The sequence below is a fragment of the Anopheles stephensi genome, chromosome 3 (assembly GCF_013141755.1).
Source record: "Anopheles stephensi strain Indian chromosome 3, UCI_ANSTEP_V1.0, whole genome shotgun sequence".
NCBI classification, from domain to species: domain Eukaryota; kingdom Metazoa; phylum Arthropoda; class Insecta; order Diptera; family Culicidae; genus Anopheles; species Anopheles stephensi.
The window spans coordinates 17121907-17134196 of NC_050203.1; the positions used below are offsets into that span (position 1 = coordinate 17121907).

The following is a 12290-nucleotide window of genomic DNA, read 5'->3' on the forward strand; positions in this document are numbered from 1 at the left end:
CCAGCACGATGTAGCGCGCTTTCAACATCACCATTCTAAGAAAATTATAGCTTTATTAAGAATTATACAGAACAACAAATGGCTACATCACGAACACGAACCATCTCTCCACTGCCGATTACAGTCGTACGGTGACGGTCGGTGTTGCAAGCTGCTAGCCACCGCTTTTTCGTACGCCATATCTTCTTCTCAGCTCGTTGTAAAATCAGCTGTTTAGCACCACACAACACGAATGTCAAGTAGTCCTCCCGAGAAGGTGTTTGAGACATTGGCCCCGTGTCATTAAGTTCAGCAGTCCTTAGCTCAAGACGCACGCCGCTCGCAGGGGGAAAGCGTAAAGTGTGTGAACGGCTCGACGATTCAGCTTCACATTTGAAAGCGGTTTTGGGCACGGTTTGTATAAGCCGATGAGAGAAGCTCATGATGATTCGGAACCTCCGAAGACGCCATCAGTACTAGTTGCAGTCCGAAACCGGTCCGGTAGGGTGCAATATGCGGTGTTCCGAAGGAGAGTTATGGCATAACGTGTCTATTTGTGGGTCAATCGGGATGGATCTATTTTTGGGGCGATCAACGAACGGCTACTTCAGAGAAATAGATTAGTTCTAAATATATCCAGGACACTCCGAATCTTTTGATCTAAATCTCAAAGTCCTCAGTGACCCGCGTCTCCCCTTCAACTCCCATTTGGCCCTTAAGGACCCCAGAGTTTAGACTGTCTGTTTGCTTCAATCAGCGTAATTGCACACTACCTTGGAGAAGTTCTAGTCACTGCTGTACCCGTTGGCATCATATTTTTGCGGTCAGCTTGCGGTGGCACATCGCAAACAGTTCTCTCGGGGACAACTGTTGTTGAGTCAAAACGGAGTTGGCAGGGTTAAAACGAACACAAAACTCACCACAACAGCAGCAGTTCGACAGCGCTGCGGCAAAAAAGGAGAGCTCGCAGCAGTAGTGCAGTGCTAATTATACGGTGGCGTAGTTGGCATCGTCTCCGGCCGGGCCTTGATCGGACCCATCGGCCATCGTTAGCCAAGTTCGTGGTCAAAGGCTTATATACGAAAGGGTACACAAGCAAGCGAGGCGCTGAACTTGTCATACAAAAGCGCGACGCTTTGATCGTGCCAGGCTGATCGACAATCAATCGCAAACAAACGCCGCTTTCCGAACAATTCATCTTGCCGATGTGGAGACAATGGGCAGTAAGGAAAACAATCATTCATCTTCACTGTGAGCGTTCCAGTTTCCAGCGATCGGATATGACAAGAAAAGACGGAAAACGGTCGGTCGTTCCGGTGTCAAGGGAGCCTGTACAGTACAAGGAAATGGAGGCCAGGTTGCATCGGCGTCCGGTTAAGGGATGACCTCGGATAGGACCGATCGAAGATTCCAGTTCAAAGTCGCGCGAGAATGTGATTTTGAAAACAGGAGGGTCTTCCTGCCCCGGAGCACTGAGTCACGGACGGTGAGCGGACTTAGTTTTGCATTGGAATTTCCGATCAATACTTCGTCCGTCTGGATTTTACAGGTGTTCTTTGTGAGATGAATGAGGTTGGTCGGGTCGTGAGGTATGGATTATTTGTTTATGGGGTTTGATATTTATGCAAGCAAATTGTGACTGTGATGATAAATAAAGTGAGGATTTTTTTATAAGGAAATGACGTAAATCATTAAGCAAATATCACCCAGAAAGTAAAGCCAAACGATTTGGATCCTACAAAAATAATTTTGCAGCACAATAAATTACGCATTATGGAAAGAAACGATGAAGAATCATAACTTTATTGTGGATTTAACACTTATTTGAGTAGTTTTATTAAAAACTATGGGTGAACATAAAGTTACAAAAAACAATCTAAGACCCCAAGAAGTTTGGTGTGATCGAAAACATTTTCTTCAAAGAAATTACCTTCCAACAAATTCCGGGATTTAAAATTACAGTTCCATTATTCCTACATTCGATCGCCTCAGTCTCAAAGCGACAAACTACATGGGAACCAATTAGTTAAATAGATCTGCAGTAGTACAACTATTTGATTTACCTCACATGTCTAGACGTTGCGGTTGAATGCTCATCGACTTTATTTATATTTTACACTGTTTGCTAGCCTCCGCGTGAACATTGTATGCTATCCGGACGGGTCTGCTCATCACGCAACCGGTTACTGCATTTTGGCGTTTGGCGCTTACTAACCGGTCACGAACCCCAACGCCATACTGTTCCAAATTTTGGACGCCAGGGAACAGCACTGGAGCTTCATTTTAATCCGATGGCACCCCAACCATATTCAGGGCTAGAAGAACCGATACACATGTTGGTTTGATGTGGACCTCCTCCTCGCACACTCACACACTCATACTAGCCCAGTCCGGAACATCTCGAGACAGGGCGTTAAAACAGAAAGGGGCGATTGCCCGGCGAGTGGTTGGCAAAATTTCCTGCTTGCACTACAATTCGATTACGCACCAACGAGTGACTGATCAGAAAACACACAACCATTGCTTCGATGCACATAATGCACACGCACATAATCGGGCCCAGGGCAAATCGGCAAGCTTATAAATACCGTGAGCGAAAGTAAGGAAAGTGGTCAGTCCACTGATAGCCATTAACGCGGTAGTAGTCGTAGCTTGAGAAGAGGGCACGCAACGTTCTGTTTCTGTGTTGGAACGTGTGGCGTCCGCAAAACGGTGGTGCCTCTTCGAAAAAAAAATCGAAATCGAAATCGAAAAAAGAACAGACTCGCTCGCAATGTTTAAGGTGAGTTTCAGTGGTTTGCGCGAGCGCGACGTCGTCAGTGATCTTAAGAAATCCCTTTTCTGTATCTGGTTCCAGCTGGTGGTGGTCATACTGTGCTTCGCCACACTGCTGGTTTCCACCGGGAGTGCACTGAAGAAAGACGAGTATGAGATCAGTATCAAGCACGGTTCGTACGCCGTCCACCAGCGGCATGTGAACGCGGACAGTACGCGCGAGGGCACGTCGCGCTCGGTGCCACTAGCGCCCACGATTGCCCCCGGAAGTGCTGCGGCCAAAGAAAATGGTCAGCAACGCAACGAACAGTTCTTTGGTGCGGTGAACGCAGAACGGGCCGGTGCATCGGGTGGCTCGGTGGGTGAGGGTGAACGAATCTCGACCACACTGACGGTGCCCAAACCGACCGCGCCGAGTGCAAAGCAAGTGACGGGTGGCGATGAAGTGTCCGCGGGTGTGAAACCGATCAAGAGCATAGACTTTAATGCCGTGTCCCCGGGGCTGGAGGAGGTACCACTGCAGGCGACCATCTTCCAGAGCAGCCAGGGACGCGGTCAGAACCGTGTCTTGTCGTACCAGTCGGTGGAATACTATTCGGCGGACGAAGCCACCACGGAACGGGAAGCGATTGTGCAGCCGATCAGTGCGCAGGACTTTTACAACACGCCACAGCTGCGTGAACGTGGCCCAGTGTTGTTTGCTACCGAGCCACCGACCACTACCACCACGACCACCACGACAACAGTGGCCCCAACAACGGTGAAGCCTCCTGGCAAGTTGCTGAAATCGATCCCAAAGTCGGCTGTGGAAGAGAACGAAGAGATCTATCTGTTGCTCAAGTACGAGAACCCGAAGAAGAAGCCCGAAGCACAGACGACGACTGGACCTGAGGGAGGAGATCAGAACCAAATCAGTGCTAATCGTGAACGTCAAGGAACGGTTGAGTCATCGCGTGTGAGAACCTCCCAACAGAGTGCTCGTCAAAGTGCGGGATCTCGCAAAAGGCCGCAGGCTGAGGAGGGTCCCGTTGATTCCTTGCAGGAAAGTTTGAGAGCTGGAGGAAGTTTCACGACGGTAGGGTACTTTGTTAGTGATTCAGAAACGACCACACCGATGGCCCCGGTGTCTACCTCCACCAAGAGCTCTGAAAGTTACCCACCGACGGAGTCTCCTAGCTGGAGTTCGCAGGTTCGTTTCCCGTCCAGCAAACTGCGCAACAGCTACGGGGACTATCTGAGTGCAGACTTTAAGGACTTTGAGGACTCTATTCGTCCGATCGAAGAAAATGTGGAAGAATCACCCGAAGAAGAAACATCAGAAATGGAGGACGGTAATGAAGAAACGGGAGCTACCGATCCCGCCAATATCGATGCCAATTTGGACGTTATCGAAATGACACGAATTCTCGCGGGGCGTCAGGGAGGACTCACGATATCCGAGTTCAACCGACTGTTTAAAGACTATCTCAAGAAAGAGATCACCGCACAAGATCTGGATGAGTTTAAAAAGCTCGAAAACGGCGAAGAGGAGGCACCCAAAGAAGCGCCCTCTAATGAGGATCCAACCAAGTCGTTCGATATACGGGCGGAGAATGGGAAGAAGAGTTTAAAGGCAGGTGGTAGCTTGGCCGGTCCTACTGCAGCACAGAAGCAGCAGCTCGATCAGTTGAAGGTGCTGATTAACAAGGGCTCTCTGAAGCCTGGACGGAAGGAGAAGGTAGTCAAGATTGGATACGGTGGGTCGAAATCGTTCCAAGGCGTATACAAATCGCAAAAATTCCTGGAGAAGGTGAAATCGGAGCGTACCCCGGTGCTGGCCGATGGATCGTGGGGTGGGCTAGAGTACAGGCAGCAGCAACCGGTGCGGGAAATAGGACCGATGGCTTACGTAGACAATCCGGTGTTCGGGTTTGTGCCCGGTGGAAGGGCGCGTGCTGGGCCCAAGGATGGCCTGAAAGCTGTTAACGGTGGTCAGAGCTATGTAAAGTTCCAGAAGATCAGCTAAATGCGCGGTCTCCGGGTGGGCCCGGGATCACTCCAGAAGGGTGATACGTAAGCTGGAATCCTAACTGCACCCAGCTTTTGTTACCTCTGTGTTTAAGAATAGCGCTTAGAGAGTTAATAAATAGAAGACGTTGTTGTTGACCTGTTAAAAGAAGTGCTGGAAGCTTTAAATCATTTACTGGGCAAGGTACTGCTGATGACATTCGAATCCTTTTGATCAGGTTTATCAGTAAGTAAATGTCAGACTTTTGCTTAGTTTTGCTCTCATTAATCGACATTGACCGAGAACTCACTTTACGATTACACCACTAGAAGCAACCAGCTAAGTGTTGTTCTACAGTTACCTCACTCTTGAACTACATGTTATGGTTGGGCGCGAGCTTCGTCTTCAGCCGGTGTTTGCATGTTTGTACTCTACATCGCCAAAGGTCAGCTGACGTCGGCCTGGCGACTTGACGAGGAAGCTCCACCAAGTCACGCCATTCTTCTGCTACGTTTCATAATCGGTATAAAAGCTCAAGAATGCAACCGAAACCGCATCATTCGGCTACCGCATTTGCAACCTGTTTCATCTTCATTAAGTTTCATCTTCAACTACCAATATGGCTAAGGTAATGTACAACCAACTCCACGTGATTTCTTACAGTTAGAGCTATCAGTAAACCGACTCCTGTTTCGATAGATTTTGGTAGTTCTCTCAGCGCTCCTTGTTCTGGGAGCTGCAGCTCCTCAGAACTTGCAGCAGAAGCCCGGCACTCCACTGCAAGAGCGCAAAACCAAGATGGACTGGGAGCAGATCACGAACACGATCGAAGAAGTGTTTGGCATCGCCTCCGATCGAAAGCAACAGGAAAAACAGGACACCACAGAGCAGTCTTCGGAAGAGCGTCGTATTGAGCGGAAGCGTGAATTCATCGAGAACCAGCAAGAAGGCACCGGGTTAGAGAATCGTGAGGAACGTAACCGTGAAGCTATCGGCCGTGCTCAGGGACGGCTGCCAGCACGTGAAGCACGTCGTCGTCAGCAAAAATCGCGCCAGCAGCAACAACGTGGAGGAGAGAAATGGAAGGATCAGCAACAGGATGAAAGGAAGGATCGATACTACAATGATTTCCCACTGTACGAGTTCTCGTACGGTGTGCACGATCCGGAAACTGGCGATACGAAGGAACAGTGGGAAAAGCGGGTCGGTGATCATGTGAAGGGAAAGTACACGCTCGATCAGCCCGATGGTACGAAGCGGGTGGTTGAGTATGAGGCGGATGATAAGAGTGGTTTTGAGGCGATCGTGAAGGAAATCGACCGTATCGATGATCGTCATCGTGGTGATGTGCGCTGGGGACATTCCGATGGGCGGGTGGCTCAGAGCTACAGCAAGCTGAAGAAGGTGGATTAAATTGTTCAACGGTGTGAGTGCTTGATGAGGCTGATAACTAAGGGTTGAATAATTGAATAAATAATTTTATTGTTTAAAAATCGTAATGTGTATAAAGCAGAATCAGCTATTTATCACCATAAGGATTCTTGAAGAAATTGTTGCTGTTTTCCTAAGTTTAAATTATTCATACTTTATTTGCTCCACTTTATTAAGGATGATATTTTTTTAATTTTTTTCTGACAGAACGGCTTTAAAGCTATTTTGGGATAAATAAATAGCTCAAATTCAACAATAAATAATCATGTCCTGATTTTTGGCAACTGCAATTGTCATGAGCACCCAGTCTCTTAAACGATCCCAACAGAGATGTTCCACAGTTTTAGATATCCTTCCACAGATACTTCACAATATTTCAGAACTATTCTCTTAAGCATTTCTTTCTCGGATGTGATAACAAGGAGTTCTACACCTAGGGACATGCAGAACATGCAAACAAAAATAAGTAAAAAATTGAATTTGATAATTATTATAATTGTTTATTGAAGAGTCTAAATTTAGGCGTAATTAATTCAGCACATAGGAACAATGAGAAAGTTGAGTTTATAAGATGATACTAGACTGTTAGCAAAAATAGGAAAGCGCTTGAAGAATTCGGTAATAGTTTTTAGACAGCAAGAGTTGAGCAGAGAATAAAATTGAAAGGGATGAGAAAATATTTTTTGATGAAACAATAATGATGATAGCGTATGTTAAATAATGTAATTTATAAGAGTTAGAGGAGATATTTAGTAATGAGACATAAAAAATGGTCACTTGGATAATATATCACGTGCGATCGGTATACTTCGTAAAGATTGGAGGAGGTTGATTAATAAAAGTTGAAGTAAAACAAACGAAGTTTTCACGGGCAAATGAAAAGCCTGCCTTATTTACTCTTTCAACATCAAACAACCAATAAAAGGGCATTTTCATGGTCAACGAATTGTAATAACCATTATGATTTAATTCAATCGACAGCTCTTTGCACAAAAAGCAACTTCCTCCCTGCTGCTATGTTTACTCGGCTGCTACATAGTAAAAACCCCCCATTTGGATACTGCTACATGCAATCAAACGGAACAAGGAAGGAAGGAATGTAGCCGGTAATTGTATGCAATCTGTGGATCGGATCAGTGCTTGAATCCGCTAAAAATAGGTAAATTATTGGGTAAATAATTCAGCGGCACTCGAGTTCAATGTACTCACGAAACGGCAATTGACACCGTTGTACCTCCCGCAGCCTAAGCCACTGTTTCGTAATTGAAATTAGTTCTCCGATCGCTTCAGATAGCTATAGCTATGTCCTACTTTACCCTCCGTCTTGCCAACGATCGCACCCTCTTCACCCTCCACAACCACATCCTTCCGTTCGATGTTCTTAACCGTCGCTTCGAACCCTTTCTTGCCGTCAGCCTCATATTCTACCACACGCTGCGTACCGTCCGATTCGTCAAACCGATAGGCACCCTTCACGTGATCACCGTGCCGCTTTTCCCATTGGTCCTTGTGGTCGCCACTGATCGGATCCTTTACTCCGTAGCCGAATTCGTAGTTGGGGATGGACGACTTTTCCTTGTCCTCAACGATCGCTTCTTTCTTCTCAATTAGCGGAATCTTTTTGATTTCTTCAATTTTCTCCTCAATTATTGTATGCTCCGGAATTTTGTGGAAAACTTTCGTTTCGTATGAGATTAGTTTGCGCTCCTCGGCTAATGTGTCCAGGGTGTAGAAGTAGAACACGCATTCTACGGCGAGAAGGAAGGCAATAAGCTAAAAATTGAAAATGTATTAAATTGTTAATAATTTTTAGTATGATAAAATAAGTCCAACAATTACCTTCATTGTGTATTTTTTCGCTTTGTTTCTCCTTGTTGTGATAAGAAGCTATAACTAATCGTGACTGATAGCAACAGCTTCTCAGCACCTACCTTTTATACTCAGAAATAATTGCCCTTCAACCTACGTTTGTGGGATAAATCTGGTAGTTAAAAATCATCTTCTACTTAGAATGCTTCTTCTAAGTACACACTCACATGAAGCTCATAATTTATCCCACGAAACGCATCTGTGGCGAGCACTCAGCACGCAAACTCAGCTGTGCCCTACTTTCCTCGCCAGCCTATCCGCTGAACCAAGGTTGAACAGCTTTGCATTTCTTCGAGGCGGCTACATGACCCACGCACCCCCATTATTCCCACTGTTTGGTGAAGAAAAAAACTGTTCATACACACCGTGGATTGAGCGAAAGGTGTTTGCAAGTTTAAATCACCCAACATCGAACAGCTTAAGGTACTCAAATGTGTTTTGCTTTTGCTTCCGATTCCGAAAGGAAGTGATCGCCTTTGATCGTCGTGGTCCGGTGGTCAAACACGGTTGCAAACGGAAGTGGCACCAGGGGTGCGACCAATAAAAATGGGAAATGTTAATGCACACGGTGTAAGCCACATCATTTTCTCGACCGTAACCGTGCAGCCCAGGTTGCATGGCTCTCCGGGGTGGGGTGTGTTTCCATGCCATGATCGTGACGATGATTGATGCCATGGTGAGCATGAGTCGAAGGTGAGAGTAAACACAAAACACGAAAAGCACAAGCAAAGGTGTCGTTGACTGGAATGTTGGCGCGGCTGGAAAGGGCGCTGGGAGGTGTGTCGGGAGGGCGGTGATCTGGTAGGGTTTTGGGTGTTCCAGTTTTGTAGGTCAGTGTCAAAATTTGCACCTCAAAGGGAGCAACAATGCAAGGTTTACCCAATTGTCGTTGGGCACAATTGGGCGTCGAGTTTTTTCGGAGAAAGAAATGGACGGTTCTATAAAGTCAACAGTTTACTTTGTCGGCTTTATGCGTTAAAGGTTATGATCAAGATCGACACGCTAAATGTTTTCGAGAAATGTATTTAAAAAAATATTTCCAATAGAACAGCCTGGAAGTAGTGTTTGCCACATGAAAATCGATATGGGGCTAGACGTTTTTAAGCAATTCTTTTCAATATGATTTCCTTGCGCGTTTTTAAAGAGAATATAACTCGTAAATATTTGTAATTATTTCAATGGAGAAAAATCATGCCACAAGAAACTAAAAATCGCAGTTAAATATCAATACCTCAGCATGATACCACAACAAATGTCTTCTCGGGTCGAGAGTATGGAACTCAGCAGCATAAACATGGTGAGCTGTAATAGTACTTGCGTTAAACTGACATTCAAATCAATCAAGATCTAGAAAGAACCAACAGACTAAGTTTAAGAAGAGAACTCTTCAGTAGAAGAATTTAATAGCCATTGAAGCGTGAAACAAAATCACTCGGATACTAACAGCATCAATTAATATCATCAATTCATTTCATATTGACCATTTTAGGAAAAAAAATCTAAGCTGAATTATAATTTTAGAAACATTATTTTCGGGTTCAGTTTGATGAATTTATTTGACAAACTTTTGACAAATATTGTGGACTAAATGATAAGGACATTATTGCGAATTAGCTTAGAGGCTCTGATAGATTGTTTTCTGGATCAATCCTTTAGCAACAAAGTGTCATGGTCGATGACATATTGTCATGGGCATATTCACATATGCAAATGAAATAAAAAAGCAGTAAATCACAGTGGAAAACGTGGTAGAAATATTTTCGTTATCTAAATTTTTATTTCAAAAGTATAAACAAAACAATGGCATTTGGAACACTTCGAACGATGAATCTACTGAATGATGAAACAATGAACTACTTATCTAAACCATCAACGGCTCTGCTCTCTGTTCTAAATTTGACCAGGCTTAAGCTTCGGTTTGATCGCCTCCTTCTCCTTCTGCTTGTCCCCTTCACCACTCTCCACCTCCTGCCCTTCCTGTTCCGCCCCCTCTTCACCACTCGGACCACGCTTGGCACCTCCGTTCAGCACAAACTGTTGGCCTTCCTCGGTGTCTAAATCGATCAGCCGCAAATTGCCACCCGCTTCCTCGATTAGCAACAGATTACGCACCCGCTGCACCACTTCCGACCCCTCCTCACTACCCGCCACCCCATCGATCGTGTCTTCAATTTCATTCTCCTCCGGTGTCGTCTGTTCGGCCAGTTGCTCCAGTCGTGCACGGTTCACTCGCTCACGTTCACGCTGGGGCAGTCGACCAACCCGGCGAGCTTCCATATCCTGACGACGAGCTTCCTTTAACGCTTCAGCATTCTGCGCTGCCTCCTGGCGACGAAGTTCATACTCGCGGCGACGTTCACTCAAGCTGTCCAGAGTCCGCAGGATTTGCTCTCGACGTTCCTGACTGCGCTGGAGTGTTTGCTGACGGCGATCGGTACGTCGTCGTTCGATTTCTGCCCGGATAGCACTTAGCACGCGACTGGCGTTGAAACGCTCCGTCGTAAGCTCACCCTCCGCAACGGTAGCCGCCTCAGTGACCGTTTCCTTGGAGGCATCCCTAGCATCACTGGTCTGAGCTGCCGATCCACTAAATCCCAACAGCACCACAGCACCAACCAACAGAATAACCTGTAGAGAACACGTTCCATATTAGGCACAGCATCACAACGAAACCTACGCACCGTGCGTCATGCTCACCTTTGTGCTGGACATTACGCTCAAGTCTAGCGTTCGTTTGCTGCTCTCAACGAAACTCTTAACTCTGCCCGTTACGAAAGCAATTAGAACGGTGCACCTGACTAACGGCTGGTGGCAGAAAACAATACAGCCAAACGATTGAAGCGGTACGATCGACGGTAGGGAACTGATACAGTAGCCGGGGGTTGCGCAAACTTTTATAGTGACTAGATTGCAAATGTACTAACATCACACCGGTACGATGCATCCGCCGCACTCGTCTGCCCGGCCTAATGGTTCGAACGGTCAAATTTCGAACGCTTTTCGGCCTAGATTCACTTCCGACATACTGTACCGATGTACAGTACCGGTCATGATCGGTTCACTTTCCTCTTGGTTTGGCCACTGGAGTGCGAGAGTTTCATGTTTTTCCGATGGATGTTTCTGCTCTTCTGCACTTCGAAGTCTACTGGCCCCCACTTAACGCTGGCGGCAGTATTCTAAGACCGATCATGGTAGGAAAAACATTGGTGCAGACAAAGGCCTACCACGGTGTAGACGGTGCTGTTCTCGGCTATGGTTGATCGAGCGCCGGCACCGAATCTGGGGCGACTTTGGATCGTCGGCGAAGGATTATTAATAGATTGCGTGCGATCGATGCTTTCGATGTGCGTTTTTCGGTGGCTCGATTCTAAACCCTGAGGTGGCGCGATCGATTCGGCTTACAGTGCTTTCGGCTACAGTTTCGGTGGTGGTGAGCGAGTGTTTAATTGTGGGTTTGTGTGAGTGGTACATTTGTTTTGGAAAGTGAAAACCAACGAACGTTTAGTAAAACTAGTTTAGTGGTGTAGCGTTCGTGGTGTATGAAGCTAATTGGAGTTTTAAAACAACGACTGTTGTAGCATTTGCTTCCGTAACATTTTCTTGTAATTTTTTTTTTATTTATTATACATTTAAATGCGGTATGTTTTAAAATCAAAATAAAAACAAATCAGTGCGCTAAATTAAAAATCTGATACATCACTACTACAAGAAGAAATTTGACAGTCATGTTGGAGATTTAGAGCCAGTGAACGTTTAAAGCGTATGATTGAACACTTTGCATTCCAGAGTTCGCCACAAAGTGCATTCAAGTGAAGTTTCGCTAAAATTTAGAATAAGAATTCTCGAAATATGATTAGAAACTCTTGTGAGTTCTTTGTGGTTAGTTCATCTAGAAAGAAAAATAGATGTAATTCTGACTGTAAGTTTCCAAACTTCAAAATGATTTCTACTGAAATCGGACTCATACAATGTAGCTACGAATAAGCCTCCCATCATCCAACTGCATCTCCGTTACTTACCTAATTAAGCCCCCGTTCAAGTGTTTGAAATATTTTACATTTATTTAGTCATCACCGCCAAGACGAGTGACAATTATTCACCACCGTGCAGCACAGCTACAGTTGCATTAGCCAACCAAGCAAAGAAAAAAAAACCACCAATCCATACGGAGCAACGCAAACTCGTGCTCGGGAGTCAGAAATATGTGGAATTTACCATTTGTAGGGAAAGTCCCATTTTAAGCCACTGA

The 12290-nt window shown here is 45.7% G+C and overlaps 4 protein-coding genes across 5 annotated transcripts; 2 read left to right on the plus strand and 2 right to left on the minus strand.

Annotated features, from left to right (window-relative positions):
* The first annotated feature begins 2555 nt into the window (after positions 1-2555).
* On the plus strand, positions 2556-4899 carry LOC118513294. Of its 2 annotated transcripts, XM_036058869.1 has the most exons (2): positions 2556-2761; positions 2837-4899. In XM_036058869.1, exons 1-2 carry the CDS (start codon positions 2753-2755, stop codon positions 4757-4759), a joined length of 1932 nt encoding a protein of 643 aa, XP_035914762.1. In that variant the 5' UTR covers positions 2556-2752; the 3' UTR covers positions 4760-4899. The 2 variants fall into 2 exon arrangements, with proteins under 2 accessions (XP_035914762.1, XP_035914761.1); XM_036058868.1 differs by having other exon boundaries at positions 2556-4899.
* A 409-nt stretch (positions 4900-5308) lies between these two features.
* Positions 5309-6203, plus strand: LOC118509870 (cilia- and flagella-associated protein 251-like). Its single transcript, XM_036051093.1, has 2 exons — positions 5309-5369; positions 5441-6203. Exons 1-2 carry the CDS (start codon positions 5361-5363, stop codon positions 6152-6154), a joined length of 723 nt encoding a protein of 240 aa, XP_035906986.1. The 5' UTR covers positions 5309-5360; the 3' UTR covers positions 6155-6203.
* Positions 6204-7065: 862 nt separating this feature from the next.
* On the minus strand, positions 7066-8066 carry LOC118509866 (larval cuticle protein A1A-like). Its single transcript, XM_036051089.1, has 2 exons — positions 8012-8066; positions 7066-7945 (listed from the first exon to the last, which is right to left on the minus strand). The coding sequence occupies exons 1-2, from the start codon at positions 8015-8017 to the stop codon at positions 7442-7444; spliced, it is 510 nt and encodes a 169-aa protein (XP_035906982.1). The 5' UTR covers positions 8018-8066; the 3' UTR covers positions 7066-7441.
* A 1727-nt stretch (positions 8067-9793) lies between these two features.
* Positions 9794-10955, minus strand: LOC118513458 (GRB10-interacting GYF protein 2-like). The gene is made up of 2 exons (XM_036059226.1): positions 10739-10955; positions 9794-10669 (listed from the first exon to the last, which is right to left on the minus strand). The coding sequence occupies exons 1-2, from the start codon at positions 10751-10753 to the stop codon at positions 9932-9934; spliced, it is 753 nt and encodes a 250-aa protein (XP_035915119.1). The 5' UTR covers positions 10754-10955; the 3' UTR covers positions 9794-9931.
* Between the last annotated feature and the right edge of the window lie 1335 nt (positions 10956-12290).